We start from the raw sequence: 22,626 nt of genomic DNA, 5'->3' as shown, positions 1-22,626 counted from the left end.
CGACCCTATCTTATCCGGCCCCGTCCGTTTGGGGTAAAAGGGACAAATGGGACGGCCCAGCGCGCAACGGCCCGGACCCATCTGGTCCGTTTTGTGTCCGTGCCGACCCATTTCGACCGCAAACTTGCGCCGGATTTGGGTCGCGGCGGACAGCGAACGGACGCTTTGAACGGACGCGTCGGGGCCGCATGGCAGGCGGCCACCTACCTCCCACCCGTCAACATAAATGCGCACAGGCGGGCGGCCCCACCTGTTATCCGCACAACGACGGGTCGGCGTCCTTCTTAAATGGGACCCGTGGACCGGTCGTCGTCCTCATCCCCACGCCGGCCCCTCTCTGCCCCCTCGAAAGTCGACACGCCCAAACCCTAGCCACTCCCCGCCCTCGAGCTCGCCGGCCGGCCGCAACCATGGGTCTATGGAACCGCAAGGGGAAGCACGACCGCGAGGCCGGTTCCTCCTCCGGCCGCCGCCGCGGATCCGTGAAAAAGGAGGAGCCCGCGTCACCGCCGCGCTCCTCCCATCGAGCCCCCGCGTCACCGCCACACTCCTCCCGTCGAGCCCCCGCGCCGGCCCCCTTCACCATTGCCCCTAGGCCCTCCGGCGAGCGCGACCGGCAGTACATCTGCGCGGACGTGTGCCGGAGGTACTGGGAGACGAGGACGCCGGTCCCGTGGAGCGACGCCCACCTCCCCAACGGGTGGCACCTCTCCGCGGACCGGGTCCCCATCCCGCCAGTGTCGGCGACCGACCGTGCACGGCGCGATGAGATCAACCGCCGCCGCCGCCTCCTCCCCGACGACCTGTACTACGACCGCAAGTATGCCCCCGACTCCCCGCTCTGGGACACATGGCTCCAGGACGAGCACGGCGTGCGCCGCGCGTCCTACTTCGCCGGCACCGTGTCGGGGCCGCGGAGGCCACGTGCAGGCCGTGCGGGCGTACGCGGGTGCGCGGCCTGACGCCCACGCTGTCGCCTTCCCCGTCTCCGTCGCCCCCTCCCCCTCCTCGCATGACAGCGGAGGAGGAGGCCCGTCTCCTGCAGCGTGTCATGGACGACTCCATGAACACGCACGACGAGCGGCAGTGGGACGGCCTGGAGGAGGCCATGGCCCTCTCTGCCGCCGGGACGTCGCCTCCCGGAGCTGCAGCTGGCGGCCCTCACGGCGGCTGTCGCGGAGGAGCCGATGGAGGAGGACCCGCCCGCGTTCGAGCAGCTGCTGGGCCAGGGGTGGGGCTAGTCCTGCACTGCGCCGGAGATGACCGCCGGCCTGGGCGTGAACTGGTGCCCCACTCCGCCGCGGTCACCGGAGCGGGAGGCGTCGCCGCGGGAGGAGGTGGTGCAGGCACCTCTGGCCGTCCAGCCCGCCCCCGTCTACCACGCACCGCCGCCCCACCTCTGGACACCGCCGGAGTACGTCGACCTCGTCAGCGACGACGACGACACCGGCGGCCAGTCAAGTCGGCGACGGCCACGGCACCGACGGGCGCGGCAGGAGCGCGCGGGAGGAGTTTTTTTTTATTTTGTTATTATGTTAATTATGAAACTGGGCCTTTTAAGTGGCCGTTGAAACTGGGCCGTTTTGTGGCCGACCCCTATATATGTTTTATGTTTTTTTAAATGCGTTGATTTGCTTTTTTAGTTATTTCATTTTAGTTTTATAGTTTTTTTTATTCCCGTCCACCCCGGACACGATTTGGGGTGCGGCCGCGCGGTGGGCGCACACACGACCCAACGGACACAGGCATACCCATCGGCGCCCCAAAGGAACAAATTCGGGCCAATCCGGACGTCCGTTTGGGGTCGCGCGGTGAAATTGGCCTAATGTCTACACTATGTTCTCGTTCGTGGATGATCTGCTGCTGCAGGTACGTCGACTGCTTCGGTGTCGGTGGCCAAAAGAACGGCGCTTAAATTTGAACTAAAACCATGATACTTACTCCCATCTCTGAATATCTGAACGTGGCTGACCGACACCATGTACTACATGGGAGTATTTTTTAACGGAGGCCGGTGGGAGTACTTGTAGGACGACGCTATACTCCCGTCTCTGAATATCTAGATCAGGCTCGAGTGGACCATGGACCAGAAACTCCCATCTCTGAATTTCTGCATCCTACGCCTAAACTGAATTTCTGGTCAAAAAGATGAAATGTGCATCAAATAAGACCATGGAAGCTGCAGTTCGATATAAACTGAACTTCTGAACATCATTCCGTTACAACACCACACTACAGAGAAAAATCTGTCACGCTAAACATACACACTGAATTTGTGGACTGTATACCTGATCAAAAGTGCAAGGTGTCTCTCTGGGAGTCTAGTAAAAAAAGGTGCAGCAAATAGATCATGGAAGCTGCAGTCAAATAAAAGCCACACCAAACTGGTGAAACGAATTTTGCCTCCGTTTTTTTTTAAACTGATGAAAGGAACACACTGGTTTTTCCTTATCTATGATCAGCAGGGCACACACATTGGTTTTCTTATCTACCATTCTTCTTGCTCCATTATGCTCCCTCGCCTACACAAGTATACAAAACGTCAAGATGGTGCAAACATTTGGAGGTTTGAAAGCAGACTGGACTATGCTCCACGAGCTATGATTGCCATTACAAAGATATATTATCATATCATCTTTTTTATACAAGCAGATGATTTAGGCCCTGTTCGGCAATCACCCGCTCCCGGAATCCGCGGAGCGGGGAAATAGCAGCTCCTCCGATTTAAACTACAGCTCCACCAACTCCGCTCCTGGAGTTGTGGAGCGGAGCAGTACCGAATAGGGCCTTAGTTTAGAAAAGGTTTTACCTAATTCTGAATTGGAGCTAGAAGAGAAAAAAACAATAAGGCTAATTAAGCTGGATGGAGCGATACCGAGGAACCCTGAGAGTTGTTAGCATGGAGAAGAGAACCTGAAAAGGAATAGGAGGATGCTTGGCCGTTCTTACCCTGGGATTTAGGGGGAGAAGTAGAGGTCGGCGGCGAGGCCCCGTTGTTGGTGTTGGGCGGAGAGGAGGATGGCGGTGGGGTGGAGGTGGAGGACGCCGAGGGAGAGGCGTCACCAGCTTTAAGTCAAGTCAATCAACGTTAAGAAAGAAATTCATAAAATATGACCATTGTTGTGCATATAATTATGGATTACTTCTCTGTTTACCTGATGATGACGCTGACGCTGATCTATCATGGCGAAAATCCAAGGCGTATAACACCTCAAGATCGAAAGCAGTAGGATTGCTGGTAAGGTCGACCCTGCTTAGTGCGGTATCCCCAACCCCCTTGTGGATCATGAGCAGCCAGACGAAGGTGAGCAGCTCCCCTCCCCTGGCGAGCTGCGCCACGTGCTTCTCCGGTCGGGACTTGCCGGCGGCGTACATGATGATCCTCACCCACATGTCCCTGATTTCCTCCAGTGTTTCTTTAAACAAATCAGGCTTCATGTTCCCACCCACACGAGCATCTCTCAGCTCCTGCAGGATGGCCGTCTTGTCGCCGCCTATGGGTCTCACACGCTTATGTGCGCTTTCGAGCAGCTCCCCGGGACTAGAACCAATGACCTGCAACATGGAAGTTGCATGTATTGCAACAATGTACATCATGTAGTTGGATAGTTTCCGGCAGTGGCTGACCAAAACGCCTGTTTCGGCATCATCCATGCTGATTCTCGTAGACACTGAAACAATGCTGAGCTGCACCTCCGTCAGCAAGTGCAACTGGAGCACCAGATCGTTGAAATCCGCGGCGTCGCCTGATAGTTGCCGCTTCAGGAACGGACCGAGGTGTCGCCACTGTGGTTGGGGGAAAGAGAAGGCATACGAGTCAATCACCTTTATGAAACTCTCCGTGATCTGCTTGTCCACCACCTCGGACTTGGTGTCTAGCAGTTTGCTCAGCCAAAACAACTTTCCGGCCCCTCCAGCGCCAACTGCCTTCGCTATCTTCCTGATCATGCACATCGCGTGTCCCGACATGCTACTTGGTGTTTCACAGCCAATGTAGCTCAGAAAACTGTACTGCCCCATGCTGTTGGACCACAGTGTCTTCTCCTCCGGCCACCCGATGATATTGCTGGAGAGAAGAATCCAAGACATGCGGGCGAGCCAACGACACTTGTTGGCCTTCAACCATGCCCATGTCCAAGGTGACACCATGACCATCACAAACATTGCAAAAACTTCCAGGGAAAAACCTCCGATAAACAACGCGTATGTGATTACAACGTCGGCTATGCTGTATTGTCGCTTGTTGCTAATTGCGAAGAGCACCATGGCAACCGTGGCTGATACTTGGGATATGCATCGGAGTATAATGCCACTTCTTGTCCGAAGCACTGACGCCTTAGTGTATAGATCATAATACATGATTCCAAGTTCAACGTTGATCAACTTGACAACCTGGCCTTCATCAAATTTGTCTTCTCGAGCAATGTCTTTTTCTATCTGGTATAGTGTGCGCCCAGCGAATAGATGTCGGATGACGGGCGCGCAATCCAAAGCGTAACAAACAATCCTAGGGTAGATTGCATCCTCATGATCTAGTGCCGTGTCTGTATACTTGTTTTCTTTCCTATCGGAATCCTTGTTATTCCCTGAGAGCCAGTGTCCTCTCCACATACTTGATGACTCCAGCAACAAATATAAAGATGCATGGGAGAAGAAGTTGCATGTTGCGCAAACCAGTCGACTTCCAGAAAACATACAAGGCCAGGACCACTTGGGCTGTCAAATTATACATCTGCCTTAGCCACAAACTGTTGTCCTCTATGGCGAATGCAGTGATGGTGTCTTGTCCGCCGAGATGAATGAGGAGGAAAGGCGCCCACAAGAAGGCCAGCGGGTGGGTTTCCCTTATTGTGCCCCTTTCCGTGGTGGACTCCCTTTGTCGTGACAGAAAGCCAAGGGCAAAAACTGCCACCAAGTCTGCCGCTAAATAAGCTACCCAAATGGCGCCTCTAAGAAAACCATTGGTGCCACGTAGCCGAAGGCTCCCAGTAAAGAAGAGGAATGTTTGTAGCATGAAGCTGGAAAGCACAAGCAGCTGAATCTCCCATTCACTAAATAGTTTTAGCATGCCCTCCATTATTTTACAGATTTCCTGTATCACCAACTTGGCAGTAAGAATAAATTGTCAACAAAAGAATATGATAATAATACGAAAAATAAGCTAGAATATAATGTTGTGCCTTCTTGAAAATAAAACCGCATGATCCATACACCCCAGCCCACCCCAAAGGGTATGCTTAGAAACATATGGAACTTTGGGGTTTGTGTGGATGTAGGGTGGGGGAATAGTTAGCATGCATCAATACTCTCATCCAAAAATAAATGTGTAACTATAAAATAACTCATTCCATATATTGAAAATATGATATTTTGGACATATCTATATTTAATATAGGTTGTAATATCTACCAACATTCTAACTTACTTTAATTAACTGTGTACCATAAGTTTAAGTATTAAATAAGTAAAATGTGGAATCATTTACTTTTCAAAAATTGACAAACAATTAATACTCATGATACTTGACACTGTTGATAACAAAAGTATAAAAAAGGCCGAGGCAAAGAAAATTACGGCAGTGCCATGTTAAATATGAATGCAACAACAATTACGAAGATATAATGGAAATGGCCCAACATGGATGTAGCATGTATTTTATTAGGTGCATACAAAGTCATTTACAAAGCAGGAGGCTGAAAATCATAGTGACAAAGCAGGAGGCTGAAAACATTTTTTTACCATAACCAGCAGGAGTTCTGCCATTTTCATTGAGTAGAGGGAAAACTTACATCAGCTAGAGAGCTTAAAAAAGAATAAGAAGAAATTAAAAAAAATGAGAGGCAGAAAATGCCATACTCGACGACAAACACATTAGGCAACTACTCACTCCGGACAGCCCTTAGAGCCTGCACATAATCTCCGGTCATCCCTGCGATCATCGGCACAATGGCCTCTTTGCCCTAAAAAACTCGTTGATGGTGTTACAGCCCAGGGGAGCCTCAAGACACCGGAAGTTGGCCCATCAAGCCGATATGAGACACCCCCCCCCACCCCACCCCCGACGCTCTAGGGTCCCAGGCCTCAGCCTGGCCTATGGGCCCTCTAGAAGGAAGTAACTGGCGTCCTTACCGTGCAAGAGAAGGAGGCCAGGTCACGAGAAGATTCTCCGACTTTCTTAGAACCGACTAGGACTTTGTAACCCTAGGCCCTCGACATCCTTTATGAGTCGTGGCCGGCCTAGTCGATAGACACATTAGTCATCAGCCTTCCATATACCTATGATCCCTGAGATCTACCTTGTACTCTGTACACCCCATCCAATCAATACAGTAAGAGCAGGAGTAAGGTTTTACCTCCAGAGAGAGGGCCTGAACATGGGTAAATCTGTCTCATGTTTCCCCTTTGAGCATTCCGGCATGTGGCACCCTATCGAGGGGACTGCCGAAATTCACACCGACAGTGGCGCACCAGGTAGGGGGTGGTGCACCAGGCACATGTCGTGCTTTCCCTAACCGAGATCCAGACAAGATCCCACATCAACCGCGATCTCTTTGCTCCCCGCTGGATCTTCGCCTTTAGGGACAATGAACATCATAACAAATTCAGAAGGTGAGATCAAAGTTGTCAACACCTACAATCCACGCCACGTTCTCTTCTTTGGAACCTGGAATTCGTTGTCGATTCATACTGAGAGCTTCACCTCCGTAGCCCGGCACATTGCCAAACACAGGAGCTGGAGCTGATTTTCATCAACCCACCCACCTCCCACTTCGTCGCCAACGTGGAGTCGCTTCACGACATCCTCGGGGAGCACGATGTGGAGGAAGAGGAGAGCAACGAAAGTTGCCCGAAGGCCATCCCGGTTCGTCCATGGCCTTGGCAGACAACTGCTTCTTACATGGTTGACAGCCACATCCGTGGCAGGGACAACACCAATGCTGAGGACTTCGATGACGATGATGCCCTAGGTGAGGATGACCCAGCTCTACTCACAACTCCCGTGAAGGGTACCGACGAGCCTTCCAAGAAATTCGATTCAAGAGGACTCATCTACGCGGAAGGTCTTTTAAGTGCCAGTTGTACCCGCACAGAAATTTTGCGCCCTCAACTACACCAGGATGTCTCCTGCATTAGCATCACAACTTCTCTCACCACGGACAGCTCGCTACTCTTCTTGCATTAGTCACGCCTAATTGGCCTCACATCCCTCACGGTCGGGTAAGAAACCCACCAAAATTGTCTAATAACGACAAATGGTGCACATGCACTTCGCCACTTGCTACGATCAGAGAAAATAAGAGTGACATTTGCAGAATACTCTTTAATTAGTGATTTGGGGAAAGTGCAATTAGCATCAAGCATGAGCCATGCTACCGAATCACAGCACCTGGCCAGCCTAATGAACGTGTCAGGCACTCTAGCCAGGCTAATGATCATGCAAGATGCTTTTTTTTGCAGAGTGATCATGCAAGATGCTACATGCTAGGCCATTGTTTGCTTTCCAGGCGTGCCATTTTTTTCCGGGGTCTCCAACCAAACAAGTGTCCCCACCTCCTTCCTCGTATTCAATGGTTATATCTTGGTCCGGTCTCGGTTGATCGGTTCCCTTTCAAAATGTAGGTGGCGTAGTGGAGATAGACTTTGTTGGGGTGGTGACTCGCAACCCTAGCCGTCAGCACCACAACCTCCCTACATGCGCCGCCTTTGTCCCGCCCCTCTTCCTTGTTTGCTGGCCTCGTCAACGGCAATAGGTGTGGGGACACGTCCGTCTCATTCCCCCCTTAGTTTTTTGTTTCCTTGGCCACATCGATGAGGTGGTGGCGGTGATGGCGTGTTGGAATAAGGTCTTCTAGTTTCCTCCCTCGATGACATTTGATCCGACGTCTACGAAGGGCCTGTGAGAATTTGTGTCGCCAGATATGTTGGTTTCCTTCAGATCTTGGCAGTTGGCGTGTCTTTCAAGGAGAGATATTTGACTGGCTATTGGTGCGGCGAGTCCGGCATCTTCTTTCATGTTGTTTTGTGGCATGGTTCGCTTTCTCCAACCCTCTCAACTGATGGTGATGGACCGCAAGCTTGTTCTACGTGGGGTGATGCTCTAGCATGATGTTGCTTCAGCAATTTATAAATCTTGTCCTAAGGTGTGAGTGGCTATTGCGGTCTAAAAAGCCTGGTATTGTGAGGGCGTTTGCAGGCCGGTGTCCCTTTCCTTTACTATTTGTTCAATGCAATTTTAATCTTTGGCGCGAGGCGTACAACCGAAGGAAGAATAAGCCTTCAATGTAATTTTATTTTTTACTAGTCTTTCAACGTCTAGTTGTCTGTCCATTGAATTGACTTTTGTTTTCTTCGATAGTATTAATAATCGGACTTAAGAATAGATGCCCTTTTCATGTCTTTATCTTAAAAAATATTGTAGGCGGCGTACCTCTTGTGCCCGAGGTAGTTTCTTTGGTGATGGTCGATGAGTATGCTGGCAAGGTTCATGCAGTTAGGGTGATCTCGGCTTTGCAATGCCCTTTGCTGACGCCCCGCAAGCCGTTGATTGTTGATGAGGATGTCGTTGCAGTATTGCCTCAGCGGACTGATTCCTTCAATGATGCAGACTGCACTCGCTACTCGAAGTGTTTGAGATGGCCGTTGAGCCTACGGAGAATATTGTTGCTCTTGGGACACTCCTCTGTGCGATGTCTTCATGGTTTGCCTATCTTATAATCCTGTTGCACAATTCATTTTCACTCCTTAATTAATTGAAAGCAGTGTTATTGTCTTACTTTGAAAGCATAAAAGAGTTTGAAAATTGAACATTTGATACAAATACCCAACTTTTGTACAGAACACAATAGAGAGATATAAGGGTCTGGCATAACCGCATAATTGTGTTTGTACATAATTTTTTTTATGTTCCAGTTCTGTATTCTGGAAAAAAAATAGTTAATATGCAGATATAAATTCTGAATGGAAGGAATATCTTCTTTTTAGAATTTATATCTATTGAAATTCTAAAACCTTGACGCATCCATCTGCTGCTAGTGGAAATTACAGTAGTAGTGCTAATCTTACGGAATGCTTTTCTGTTCATTTCATACTATCTCTCGGTCCATTAAATTGACAATGGATTCCTATGTCAGATATGAAGGATTTCAGAAAAGCCTAGTTAACTAATTAAACAGATACACAGAGATCAGTTTATTCGATAGACGCACAGAGCCACAGAGATCAGGAGTGCAACCAAAGATATGAGATTAGTTAAACAAGAGACATATAATGTTTGTCTTGGCACATACCTTAGATGAGAATGCTTCGAGGCAGACGCACAGTCGAGAATGTAGATGTTCGGTGATGTGTGGTATTATGTGGTAGCTCCCAACACATGCTTAGAAGTAGCAAGAGCGAAATAGAAAACAACTTTCTTTCTGGAAAGGCCTGTGAACCTTTATACGTTTCTTGCAAGATGAGCAAGACCCACGAGATGCTAGATTTTCATGGAGCTTCACACTAATGCATATTTTCCATGTCATTATGAAAGCATGAGCATGGATGTGATAATTTCAGCTAATCCGTCTAAAAATCTTTAATCAAATTTATATTTCTCCAACTGCTATGGATAAAAGTGAGATCCTCTATAATCACTTCTATGTTAACTAGATGATACCCCATGCGTTGTTGCGGGGATTGGTGGCAATACCTTTTGATGAAATTTAAATAAAAATTAAAATAGATATAATATATTGTATTTGATTATTATAAGTTGTAGATATATACAGAATATAAGTAGTATTTTATATGCATGTTGAGAGAAATATAATTAGAATGATTTAATTTTTTTTACGAAAAAGGGTTTTCCCCCGCTTTATATATAAAGCAAACCTCACCGATTACAACCGATAGCCGATACAAACACACACCACCACTACACACACCCCGCACCCAAGGCAAGATACAAAGGTGCCAGGCACCGCCACACCACCCTACCGACAACCAAGCAAACAAAAGATGACGATGAGGAAGACCGCTTGGTGCTTGCAGAGACCTCCATCAGGAGCAACCACAACAGAGAAGTGGGACGGACCACAACGAAGCCAAGACCCCAAAACGGTGCCTCCAAGAAGGGAACAGCCATGGATAGCCGCCACGCTCGATCCCGAAGATCAGGTTTTCACCCGGAGCAAGATGAGGAGTGGGAACACAGCGACGATGCATTCAGGAAGGGTACGACATCAACGGCCACCGCCACCGTCGGCCAGTAAAATTGGGCAAGTGATGTACCTAGTTCTCACACCCTTCGTCCCATCCTAGCATCGTCAACCACCCACAACACGCCACCCACGTAAACATGATTGCTCGCCCACACCTGAGACGCACGCTCCGCCCACAAACGCCGCGCCTCCCACGGCCAGGGCCGCCGCCCTACCATCTGACAACTCCACGACTAACCAAGGTGCCGGCTTTCGCCTTACTGAACCCCAACCACCGACGAAGCCGCCGGCCATCCCGACCCAAAGAATGTTAGACCGGAGACTGCGCGGCACTAGGACGGGGAGAGGAGGAGGAAAGGAGCGGAACAAATCCGCGGCCGACACCCTACCGGCGACGGAGGGGTGTCGCCATCTCGGACCACCGCCGGACCACGGACCGCCGCCCGCCTATCGAGTGGAGAGCCGGTGCCGCCACCACCAGCAACCAAGGACCCTCGAAGACGCCTTCCCGTGCCGCTCGTCGACGACGAGGTTGCAATGCGCACACATTGGGATGTGTGCATGATAAGAGAGAATATAAATAGCAATTTTCATGCATGTTAAGAGAAATAGTTAGTGGGGTGATGAGGTGGCATATATGATAAGGTAGCATGTGTGCATGTTGAGGGAATTGAGATAGTGGGGACTAACTATTTTAGGTATATAGAATTATCTTTTAGTTGCACATTAAAATTAATATTGCATTAATTGCAATTGTGATGTTTTTAGAGTGTATTAACTGATGGGACCGTCCATTAGGCTGGTTGTAATGAGATGTATCATATACTAGTATCATGCATATGATATTGGTGTATGATACTACATCCCTAATGCATAGTATCATATCTTGGTATCATAGAGGACTACATTTATTACCATGCATGACACGAAGTAGCACATCATTTAATATGATACGATATCATGATGTGATACTCAAGCATCTCTTTCTTCATTTAATTCTATGCCACCTCATCAAAAGTGTTTAGTTGGCATGCATGATACTACCTATGATACTTCCATTACGGGCAGCCTTAGTTTCGGTGAACACTCGCTTCTGTCTCCATGTCTGTACGTGTTGTATTTGCACTGGTTTTGTTTCCAATAGTATTCATTTTCATATTTGTTTCCGCTTTCGAAAAAGAATATGTAAACAAATGTGGCAGCACCTAGTTTCATCCGTTTTCGCTCAGTTTTCAGCCCTAATACAGTAACCGAGAGCCTGCTTGGGACTGCTCTGCTTCTTCAAATTCAGCTGTGCTAACGGGATAGCTCCATGATATGCCGCTCCAAAAAAAACTAGAATCGGGCGTAATCTCCTAGTTTTTTATGAAGCTCTTCAGGAGGCGCTCAAAAAAACACTAAGCTGGAGCAGGATGAAAATTACCCACCACTACGCTGGATGAAACTGCTCCAAAGTGAATAGTGAAGTGAAACTAATGTTGGTGAAGCGGAGCAGTCCTAAACAGGCCCTGAATACTGCTAGTTGGCTGGAGCAACTCTAGACACGAGAAGGGAGTCACAGGAAGACGTCAGTGCGCGCCCTGGACTTGATCACCACGGTCACCGCCGCGGCGGGCGGAGCCCTCAACCAGAACTCGCCCTGTTCACGTCTGTACTCCTCGAGGCCCAACAACGAGAAGGCCTCCATGAAACTGGGGAAGCGGTCATTGACGAGCAGGGAGGTGCCCATGACCCGGAGCCTGGGGGTCACCCCGCGGAGCAGCTGCAGGGTCAGCGCGGTGTCGGAGACAGGCTCACCGCCCGCGTCCGCGACGGCGCGGGCCAGCGCCTTGAGGCGCCAGCTGTAGCGTTCACGGACATGTCCCCCTGCGCGGCGGCGCGGAGCTCCAGGGCCGGGTCAAACGCGCCCTCGTCCCCGAAGAAGCCGCGCAGCTGGGCCCATACCTCGCCGGCGGTGCTGTGGGCGGCCATCACCTCGTCCAGCAGCTCGTCGGAGATGGTGGTGTAGATCCACAGGACGATGGTGACGTCGGCGCGCGCCCACTCCTCGTCTCCCTCGTGGAGGGAGTGTCCCTGCTCCCCGACGTGGTCGACGGCGCCGAACTCGGCGAGCGCGGAGAGCATGCCGTCCCTCCACTCGGCGTAGTTGTCGGCGTCGAAGTCTAGCTTGGCGGGGACGTGGGTGAGGATGTCCACGTTGTGGATGGTTAAGGGCGCCGGCGAAGAAGTGTCGCCGGACGAGGCGGCATCCAGAGCGCCCTGGCCGGCGGCGGAGGCGTCGCTCATGGCGGACGTGGTGGACAGGCGGAGACGAAAGATTACTCAGATCCAGAATTATCTGCCTGATCAGGTTGTGTACGTGCGTTTTTATAGAAGGAAGTTAAAATGAGAGGGAAATAGATGGACAAGATTTGGCTAAGTACACATCTGAATCTCGACGTTTGCATGCGATACATGCAGCGGAGGATGTGGCCGTGGGTTGTTGAGATCCGCTGGAATGGCGTGACCCGGACTTTTTGCAGCTCCAGGTGCTCAGCTACCTGTGAGTCTGACAAGCGCTGCTAGTATCTGCCCAGAAGATCAATGGTAGAGATAAATTCTCTCACCGAAAATGATACTCCAAATGGAAGAAGCTCAATGGTTCTGACTATACTTCGACAGAAAATGTATTTGGAAAGCAGAGAAAGTATAATATAGGACAAGAACTTACTACAACTATCTGGTTTCAGAGCTCCAAATGTTACAGTCTTGACCTGGGTTCGGCGTTTCCTGGTATATGCAGCGCTTCATAGTGGCCACAGCCATGATAGAGGACTTGGATTGGGTCTTCTTTCCCGTACTCTTGGCCATACTCCGCGATCGCTATCAAACCACCCGCTGCTTCTTCGTGCATATAAACAGTGATCGGCATCCTGAAAACGAAATGATGTTTATTCTTACTGCTTTGGCACCTCACTGTTGCAAAGAAGGGCCAAGTTTTAAAATTAAACCTACAAAAGACAATGTCCACTAACTATCTTGGAATACAGTAATAGATTCTCATCGACGTGACAATCGAAACATTTCCCCTTGTTATTTTTCTGTTAAGACAGAAAGCCACAATCGCAGCTCCTTGAAGTGCATATATACAAGGAAGCCAAATATTAGAAGAAGAAACAAGGTCAAGTGGCAGTAGTCTTGAACGCCACAGGCTCAAGTGTTATGCTACATCAGTATTAGTGACTTGGGACGCACGGTGAAGGTAAAAGTGAAACAACTTGTTGCAAGTGCTGTATTAGGTACACACAGTGATATATGTTACGCAATTCCGGGTCCGCTACACCAGTGTTTCCGACCCACATGCGTCAACCAGGCCCAACCGGAGAGAAACACCGACTTATGACAGGCCTTGGACCCTCTCCCCCAAAAGACTAGCCTGTTAGGAGGGGACACCCCCGCCCTTATAAATCGTGTTATGTCTCCCCCCGCAACCGATGTGGGACTAAACCCAACAATCTCCCCCTCACACATCGGTCATCCATGGGCCCGCTAACACCAGCGTTTCCAGCCCACCAACCATGACCGACCACCCGTGAGTCTACCGAGATTCATTCCGGGCACCTGGGCTCTGATACCACTTGTTACGCAATTCCGGGTCCGCTACACCAGCGTTTCCGACCCACATGCGTCAACCAGGCCCAACCGGAGAGAAACACCGACTTATGACAAGCCTTGGGCCCTCTCCCCCAAAAGACTAGCCTGTTAGGAGGGGACACCCCCGCCCTTATAAATCGTGTTATGTCTCCCCCCGCAACCGATGTGGGACTAAACCCAACAATATATAGTTCAGCTAAATAGCAAACATGCAGTGATGAATAGTTCAGCTAAATAGCAAACAGTTTGAAAATATTCAGAGATCATGGCTAATACTACTTATCTTTTAAAATGCCTATCTCAACAGAAAAATAGTCCAGTTACTCACTGAAGAACGTGAGAAGCCATGAGCAATTCTGGCTCTCCTCCCCACACATGTGGCTTCCTTATCTGAGAGACATATGTATCGAAATCACCCTCAATAAACCTGCATATTGATGTTACAACAAAGGGTAAGCATGTGTAGCACAACATTGCTGTGAAGAAAGAACAACAGCAGGATAAGGAACTAACCATTCAGTCTCTGTCCTTCTCTTGATAAACTCATCAGCAACCTAACAATAAAAAAGTTATATAGAAATTTCAGACAGGACTAACCAAGAAAAAAAATCTTCAGTGTTGAGAACAATATTCATCAAAAGTATGACCTCGGCTTTATACATTATAAACATACCAGTGTTCTTAAATCATCAGCGAGCTTCCTTTGAAGATTCTCACTAGGTATGGGTTTCCCTGACCTAATGCACTCACCATGAGCCACAGAACGGAACAAGCATCTACCATCCCCAGGAATGCCTGCAGGTCGTGTGTGACTACATGCATATAGGCATAATGTATATAGAAACAAAATGTTCCACACACTCACCGGTGACAGAATACTCTGTGTAAACTTTCTTCCCATGAGCACAACTAGAGGATGATTTGGAATCAATGTCATTATCCACCGGACCCCCAGCATTTGCTATCCCAGCAACTGTGAAACTCAAGGAAAGTCCAGCGCCTGTACCCCCTATTTTTTGTGCTAAACTTCTCGTCGTTCTCGACTTCCAGCTAATACTAGAAAACCCGTGATGTGAGGCCATATCAAGCTTAGCATGTAGGATACGATCTCTCGCTGATAATCCGTGTTTAGACTGTTGCTCCAAGCAGGCAAAGCATGTCCCATTTTGCAGATGAGATGATGTTGTGCTCTTAGGAGAAAGACTAACTAAACCCATTTTTGTTTGATAACTGACTGCATGTGAGCGAGAATGCTTCCATAAGGCCATGCTCTGTGACAATCCTCCTTGTAACTGGCTAGGCTGAGAATACATGGTATAGGTGCGGCGTTGCAAACATATAGCAGGCGCGCAACGCAGCAGCATCTGCTTCCAGTTGCACCAAGTATAAACTGAAAAACATGTTCGGACGACCAGCTAAGAATTAGTGGGACATGAGAGCATTGATTCATCTCAAATAAAAAATAAGACAACACACCGAAGTAAGAGTAAATTGATCCAAGGTCAGAGAACCATGATGTGCATCATGTGACAGTAGCATCGTTTAAAAGGAGACTAACGTATGTTTCAGAACAGCTACAGATTGCACAACTATGCAATTTTGCTATGAGAAAAATTATCTGCCAGGAGATTGAGAGCATAGAGGCTGACGACCACATTGAGCTTTAGCGAATTGGCATCACTCCTTTTGAGCTTTGACGGCAAAATAACAGGAAGAAAGGTCCCTGTCTGAATATATGAATTTACTAGTTCGAACATACTGAGCACACACATGCCGGAATATGCTATAAAGAAACTGCATACAAGCTAAACCTGTGGACTTCCCAGAATATGATCCTACAATGGAATTCGCCTCCAAAATCATGAACATTTCAGGCACGAGTAGACTTACCAGAAAACAGAGCTCTATGCTACCACTGATCCCTCTAGTCTCATCGTTATGGCAACAACAGCAGACAAGGTCACCTGGACAGTAGACACACTGCAGTTGAGTACTCAAAAAGATCACAGCACCGGAGGCCATGGGCAATCTACGCTTCATACTATCAAGTTCCAGTGCACCTACTACAGTGCAGGGAAGGTACTAGTACAGATTATACTTCGGAGCAGCCCAAATTAGACATCTGAGGGACCGGGAGATTCGCACCTTCAGGCTTGGGTCTCCGGATCGGAGCGAGCTAATCCGGCAGGGGCAGGGGAGATGCGAGGATGGGGCTGCGGCGGGGACGTGGGTAGCAGTGGAAGGGTTGGTGGAAGCCGGAGAAGCTCAGGCTCCGCCACGCAGAGACAGCCAGAGGCAGAGGCGGAGGGGATTGGTCTACTCTCGCCGGATGGAGCCGAGTAGGCGACGATGGCCGTGGGCTCTAGACGGGCCCATAGACAATGGGCCGCTCCGTGCGATTCTATATTGTCGTTACGCTAGTGGGACAGACCCGCACGGCATTTCCTAAACGGCGCCCGTAGCGCCCGTTTTAGGCTTAACGGTACAGGGCGCACACCCCTTTCACCGCACTGGGCCGGCCCACGTTACTTTTTTTAAAGAAACGCAAAAAACAGAGTCCCACGGTTACTCGAACTGGCGATCTCCTTGCTCAGAGTTCGTTGTCACAACCAACCAGCCAGCCTACTTGACGTGTTTACTACTGGCCTTTTTATTCTTATAATCTTTATTTTAATTTGCTGGAATGGTTTTCTTTTTTTTTCGTTTTTGGAACAGTTTTTTCTTTTTCCTTTTTTATTGTAACGGTTTTGTTCATTTTTTCTTTTCTGCAAAATGTGTGAACATTTTCTGCAAAATCGATGAACTTTTCTAACCAAATTCCATGAACTTTTTTCAAAATTGATGAACTTTTTTTCAAATTCAATGAACTTTTTTTGAAAACTAGTGAACTTTTTTAAATTCAATGAACTATTTTCAATATCCAAAATATGTTCAGATTTTTCGAAATTCGTTTGACTTTTCAGAAAATGTTTCTCGAAATTCCAAATTGTGTTCATGTTTTCGAATTTTGTTCATGTTTCAAAAATAGTTCTGAATTCCAAATTTTTGTTAACCGTATTAAAGAAAAATGTTCACCATACATTGGAAAAATGTTCAGTGTGTATAAAATATGTTCATCATGTATAGAAATTTTGTTCAGCATGCATTCAAAAGGAGTTCATCGTATTTAAAAAAAAGTTCTACGTGTATTTGAATATTGTTCACTATACATTGAAAAAATGTTCAGTGTGTATTAAAAATGTTCATTGTGTAGAGAAATTTTGTTCAGCATGTATTCAAAAAAAGTTCAGCGTATTTTAAAAAAATGTTCAGTGTTCTTTGAATAATGTTCACCCTATACTAAGAAAATGTTCAATGTGTATTCAGAACTATTTTTTAATACGCGGACCTTTTTTTGCATGCCCAAGAACTCCATCCGTAATATTTGAACATATTTTCAATAATTGAAATGTATAAATGCCACAGTGTATTGTGCAATAAATAGCGCGTCTATTTGCTGTTTATTTAAATTTCGCGGTGGGAATATCCGCTAGCAGTTAGGTGGTGCAGTGGCTAGCCTCACCGTGTGGAATCGGGAGGGCGCGAGTGTCATTTTTCTCGTTGCTTTTTTGCGTGATTGTGGGCCGGCCCATCCAAGCGCTGCTGCGGGCGCCAGATCCTTGCGCGGCGCTGAAGGCGCCCTATAGGAGTCCCCGACCCGCACGCTGCCACGAAAAAAAAACAAAAACAGAGTTTTGTTTTGTTAAAAAAAACGTAAACGGAGTTTCGCCTTTTCTCAAATCAAATCTCAGAAAAGAAAAAGGAAACGTGAACAGAGTTTCGTAGGGGGTTTTGGACTTTGGTTTAGCAGCGCGTTTTGCTCTTCGTGCGGACAGTGGACGGTCGTGAGATTATAAATAAATAAAACTGGACTAGTAGCTAAAAACAAACAAACCTGAGAGATGACCCTACCCTGAACCCGAGGACCAGGAGGATCGTCGTCGTCGTCGCCGTCGTATCATGGGGCTGCTGGCGCTCAAGCGGCTCGTGTCCATGCGGCGGCAGGGCCGGCAGACCCAATCCCGTCGCGGTAAGCCGCCGCCGCCTCTAGCTCTGTCTCCCTCCCTCGCCGCGGCTCTGTTTCGGTTTCTTGCATGCATGCACTCTGTATATACAGTATATGCTGCACCATGAACTGAACCTTCTCCGGACTTTTACTGTTCGAGCTGGCACACTCGAAGTACAGCGCTGAGCACATTGCATGAGACCCTGGCTGGATTTTTGTTGTCAACTCGATCGTGTTGCTAGTGTCTGCACCATCGATCCGTGGATGATGTGCTGCTGCAGGTACGTCGACTGCTTCCGTGGCCAAAAGAAAACGCTCGCCATGTCAGGAAGATGGTGATCCTCGCGCTGACAAAAGGGCGAGACATTCATTGCCGGAGCTTCCAAAGGTAAGTTCCACGCATACTCTGTTTCGTCTCTCTGGAAAAAAAAAAGACTACTCTGTTTCGCAAATTGCTTGGACGACCATATGCTAGCTAGCTAACTGTAACTTGTGGATGTAGTTTAGGATGTCTATTTGGCTGTTATGAGTGTGAGAAACAGTGTAGCAGACCATCATACTTCTAGTAAAAACCTGGCACCAAGGGCAAGGGGTTCATTAAAAATAGGTACGGTACGTCGTTTGAAACCTTACGGATTTTTTCGGAATTCCCTAGAGACATATGGTTCTAGTTGAAGGAATAAGCCAAACAAGCCTCACGGGTTATTTAAGCCAAAGCTCCTACCAATCCAATCTTCCATTTATTCTTCTCCTAAATTCATATCTCTATCCGGTAAAGCAACTTAACCTTGCAGCGGCGACTTTTCTTTCTTTCCTTATTCCATCTCATTCGAATGTCTTTCCCTCCCACATTCTCAACAGCCTTCTTGCTATCTTACCTGTGGTTCCTTGCATGATTCACTTCCCGGACAAGCTTTTACTGCCAGACTTTAACAGTTGAACATCACCCCTGCTGCTCATGTGATGGGCTCTGTCCTTTTTCTGAATCACGATATGAAAGCAAACAGGTTCAGCAGAATCTCAACCAAATCTTAGCCGTTGAAGAAAAAATAAGGCACATCAAGAAGCCTATCTAAAGCTATTTTACAAACAGGAGAGCGTGTCCTATTTTCTTAGACCGTAAAATCGATTTTCGACTGAATCAAAAAGACTTATCTGCCAGAATCGTAACCGTAGAATACAACCCTAACCGAAATGCATACATTTGTCTCACACACTGGGGTTATCCCATTCATCGACTGAGAAAAACACCTGTGTTACAGGATCGCCGATACTTGTCGCTACCCTCTTGTCCTGGAGCAGGTGGAGGGTGGGACGTCCTAATCCCGTGTCCAAGTTAGTCTACCGAAATCTGACCATGGCTAAACAGGGCTTTTGTCTTGAGCTGCTTCAGCATACTACTATGATCAAGGTGGAAAGTCCAGTGCTTATTGATCAAAGAAGAAGAAGCATAATAAGTGTGCACTTTCAAAGTTTCAGACTATAAGAACTGGCATTCGGTTTTGATGAACTATATTTTTTTTGAACTGTAGTTTTGATGAACTTGAGCGCAAGTGTTATACTTTAGTACATTGTTGAGGCTTTTACTGCACCTAGGTTTCTTGAAGAAATCTCTGAAGAAGAAACGTTTCTGTGAGGGAAAATAGTTTACATGCTCCCACATCAATTATGCTTTCTTAGTTCCTAGATTCTTGTGGATGCTTTGTTGGGAAAACAATGTGGATTGCTTTTACCATATACTGCATGTCTAACGCTGGCACCAAAGCAATGTATCTTGATATGAACTCAAATTTACAAGAACTTCTCGGCGGACTCAAGTTTGTATTTACCGTTAAAATGCTTGTTTTAGTTTATAACTACATTGACATATTTTACAGGGATCTTTGTCCAGTGATGAAGTTGGGTCCTTTACAGAAAATAATTCCTTCGAAGCATCTGAAGCTAAGCTACAGAATTTTGACTCTTGTGAAATTGAGGAAGAAAATTGTTTTTTGGAAAAGGAGGAGGAAAATTGTTATGTGGATGATGAAGATGAAGGCTGCTATGATGATGAATATGAGTGGCCTGATTACGAATAGGTGTGGAGGCTAGTGTACCATTGTTGCAGAAAGCTGTAACTGATGAGGGGCCTTGCAATTTTAAGTCAATGCCAGAAATAGAGGATGAAATTGGTAAGAAATACAGTTTTTTTAAGCAGTTCGACACTGTTGAGGATTTCTCTGATTATCATTATGCTAAAAAACCTGTTGGAAAGGTAAAAATCTAATGCATATTGTTTTATTTTGTACCTTCCTTTCCAGTCGGAAACTTATTTCTTTCTTTAACTACATTCCAGACAGGGAAAGAGTGGACCAAAAGAATTCAGCATGACTGGAAACTCCTGGAGAACGATTTACCAGGTCAGCTATTTCCAAGAGGAATTCTGAATATGTTCTTAGATGCTCCCCTCAAGTGAAGGACACAAATTTTGAAGCACAATGGGCATCTGATTTGAACCACTCATTCCTCCATTATTACTCAGTGTTGCTCCAAAATTTGTGCAAATTCAGTTCTTCTGAGGGTTTATGTTGTCTTGTTGGAGAAAGCTCTACTGTTAGCGTTTTTACGTGTATTCTAAATTCACCATTTTATTATTTACTTTCACCTAAACGGTTTTAGAAAGCCTTGCAGCTCACTTCTGAATCTCCTCGGTTAAAATTACTAAAGCACATTATTGTACTGTTTTCATGAACTATTATTCCGTGAGCAGCGTCCATATATGTTCGTGTCTCGGAAAATCGAATGGACCTTCTCAGGGCTGTGATGATTGGGCCTCAGGCACCCTACCATGATGGCCTTTTCTTCTTTGATGCTCAATTCCCCGCTAGCTATCCCGCACGTCCTCCAGTAAGTATTGACATTTGACAACTTCTTCCTTGATGTATTCTCATATTTCGATTTGATTTAAAAATGATACCTGTTCTGGTGCTTTTGCAGGTTTTACACTATCACTCTGGAGGACTCGAGCTTAATCCAAATCTGTATGCTAGTGGAAGAGTCTGCCTTAGCCTCCTGGGCACCTGGCGTGGTGATGACTGTGAGAATTGGAACTCGGCTCAGTCGACCATGCTACAAGTGCTAATCTCCATTCAAGCTGTCGTATTGAACGAAAAGCCATACTTCAACGAGCCAGGATACGAGACCGATGCCAAATATGCTAATGGACAGAGGAGGTCCTTGGTGTATAATGATACGTACAACATTTCAGAACTCGTGTAGGACGATGCTGTACTCGCTTCGTAGGCCTCCACAGGTAACATGCTGCATAATTATCAAGCTCTTGCAGTTCCCAACACGAGTGCACAAGTGCCCATGGTTGCGAAGATTCGTCCAAAATATAACTTGCTGCATGTTGATGTATGTGATGTTACTAACAGTTGCTTTGCTTGTTTCAGCACTTTGAAGATCTCGTCGCCGGGCACTTCCGTTCCGTGAACGTGGCCGTGCCATTCTGGCTGCATGCAAATATTACATGAAGGGTAACGAAGTTGGGTCCATGGTTCCTGATGAGGACGACGAGGGCAAGGATCTGGATAATGCAAATGCTAAAGGAACCAGCATCTAAAATGTCGTGAAGCCAAAGAAGCATGCAAGGGCAGGTCGACCCGCATCCTTCAAGGCCAAAATGGAGGTTCTGTTTGAAGAGCTCCTGATGGAACTCAACGTGAAGGGTGCTGACACCAGAAAGTTCTGTGCCGAGAAGCTGAAGAAGAGCCAGTCTGCTACTGCTTGAAGGATCCAGCTGCAGCTAGCAGCAGATATCTGTGGTGGTTCCATAATGAAGTGATTCCATAAAAGGATGTTGGTTTCATTTCTTGCCTAACTATAGGAAATGCTATGTAGATAGCTCTCTTTTTTCGCATTTTGCCGTACAGGTCATGTTGACTTGAACTGGAAAAAAATGATGGTTTAGGTGCTAACTGAAGTGTCCAACCCCTTACTGTGGTGTGATCTTAAATGGACATATACATTACTGGCATGCTGAAGCTTGGTTCCATATGTATATATGGTAGCTTTTGAATGTCGTTTTCTCATGAGTTATTCGTGGGGCTGACGTGTGGGTACTGTCACGATTTAGTTGTCAGTGAGATCCTCCCAACGTGAGGGGCATGTCAATACATTTTCAAGTATAGACGATTGGTTCCTGCTAGTCAATAGCAGTTGGCGAGTAGCAAGTTGATTAGTGCTACTAATAATCAATGCTATGAGGAAGTATCTACTGCTCCCACAACATTAGGTGCTACCACGTACCATTGCATCATCAGGGTGAAACAATCTGAACATTTTATAAACAGATTTGATCTACATTTCAAGAGATTGATAGGGAAATACTCACGCACGGGCTTGTAGTAATAATGATAACTTAAAGATGGTCTTATAGTAATATTATTATCATTTATTAGAGCAACTCTAATGGAGCGACCCATTTCATACGTCGCCGTCCGTTTGGGTCGGCGCGGACACAAAAGGCGGCCCAACGCCGCCCCAAACAAACGCGTGTCCGCTTGGCGTCCACATGGCGACCCATTTCCGGCCCATTTTTGAGCCGGATTTGCGTCCGCGCGGACACGAGACGAACGCGCGCGCGCCTACTCCTCTCCCCGGGCCCGCCGGTCGGTGGCAGCCACCACCATTTCCCACCATTTTCCCCAAAAAATCCCGCCCGCGCGCTCGCTCCGCCCCAACCAGCCATGGATGACGCCATGGACC

General features: G+C 47.4%; 2 protein-coding genes and 1 pseudogene across 3 annotated transcripts; 1 reads left to right on the top strand and 2 right to left on the bottom strand.

Annotated features, from left to right (window-relative positions):
* Positions 1-2,167: 2,167 nt before the first annotated feature.
* LOC123112399 (uncharacterized) lies at positions 2,168-11,105 on the bottom strand. Its single transcript, XM_044533376.1, has 5 exons — positions 9,288-11,105; positions 8,429-8,717; positions 3,156-5,092; positions 2,950-3,066; positions 2,168-2,522 (listed from the first exon to the last, which is right to left on the bottom strand). Exons 3-5 carry the CDS (start codon positions 4,693-4,695, stop codon positions 2,509-2,511), a joined length of 1,671 nt encoding a protein of 556 aa, XP_044389311.1. The 5' UTR covers positions 4,696-5,092; positions 8,429-8,717; positions 9,288-11,105; the 3' UTR covers positions 2,168-2,508.
* Positions 11,106-11,383: 278 nt separating this feature from the next.
* LOC123112400 (OVARIAN TUMOR DOMAIN-containing deubiquitinating enzyme 4) lies at positions 11,384-16,182 on the bottom strand. 2 transcript variants are annotated; one of them, XM_044533377.1, is made up of 8 exons: positions 15,978-16,182; positions 15,723-15,796; positions 14,698-15,222; positions 14,506-14,627; positions 14,346-14,386; positions 14,161-14,259; positions 12,910-13,111; positions 11,384-12,767 (listed from the first exon to the last, which is right to left on the bottom strand). In XM_044533377.1, exons 3-7 carry the CDS (start codon positions 15,194-15,196, stop codon positions 12,940-12,942), a joined length of 933 nt encoding a protein of 310 aa, XP_044389312.1. In that variant the 5' UTR covers positions 15,197-15,222; positions 15,723-15,796; positions 15,978-16,182; the 3' UTR covers positions 11,384-12,767; positions 12,910-12,939. The 2 variants fall into 2 exon arrangements, with proteins under 2 accessions (XP_044389312.1, XP_044389313.1); XM_044533378.1 differs by lacking the exon at positions 15,723-15,796 and having other exon boundaries at positions 15,978-16,169.
* Positions 16,183-17,831: 1,649 nt separating this feature from the next.
* LOC123114866 (putative ubiquitin-conjugating enzyme E2 38) lies at positions 17,832-21,937 on the top strand (annotated as a pseudogene).
* Positions 21,938-22,626: the final 689 nt, after the last annotated feature.

This window comes from Triticum aestivum, chromosome 5B (genome assembly GCF_018294505.1).
Source record: "Triticum aestivum cultivar Chinese Spring chromosome 5B, IWGSC CS RefSeq v2.1, whole genome shotgun sequence".
In the NCBI taxonomy this organism is placed as follows: Eukaryota; Viridiplantae; Streptophyta; class Magnoliopsida; order Poales; family Poaceae; genus Triticum; species Triticum aestivum.
Note: the sequence above shows the minus strand (reverse complement) of the source record. Positions and strands in the feature narration are given on the sequence as shown.

What these genes read in the sequence shown, in the direction of transcription:
- LOC123112400 (XM_044533377.1), bottom strand. Translation starts at nt 15,196, where the DNA reads ATGCTGCTGCGTTGCGCGCCTGCTATATGTTTGCAACGCCGCACCTAT. An exon ending in CACAGAGTATTCTGTCACCG is followed by an intron (nt 14,628 to 14,697) that starts GTGAGTGTGTGG and finishes CACGACCTGCAG; the next exon opens with GCATTCCTGGGGATGGTAGA. An exon ending in ATGGCTTCTCACGTTCTTCA is followed by an intron (nt 13,112 to 14,160) that starts GTGAGTAACTGG and finishes TTTCGTTTTCAG; the next exon opens with GATGCCGATCACTGTTTATA.
- LOC123112399 (XM_044533376.1), bottom strand. Translation starts at nt 4,695, where the DNA reads ATGTTTTCTGGAAGTCGACTGGTTTGCGCAACATGCAACTTCTTCTCC. An exon ending in AGCGTCAGCGTCATCATCAG is followed by an intron (nt 3,067 to 3,155) that starts GTAAACAGAGAA and finishes CTTGACTTAAAG; the next exon opens with CTGGTGACGCCTCTCCCTCG.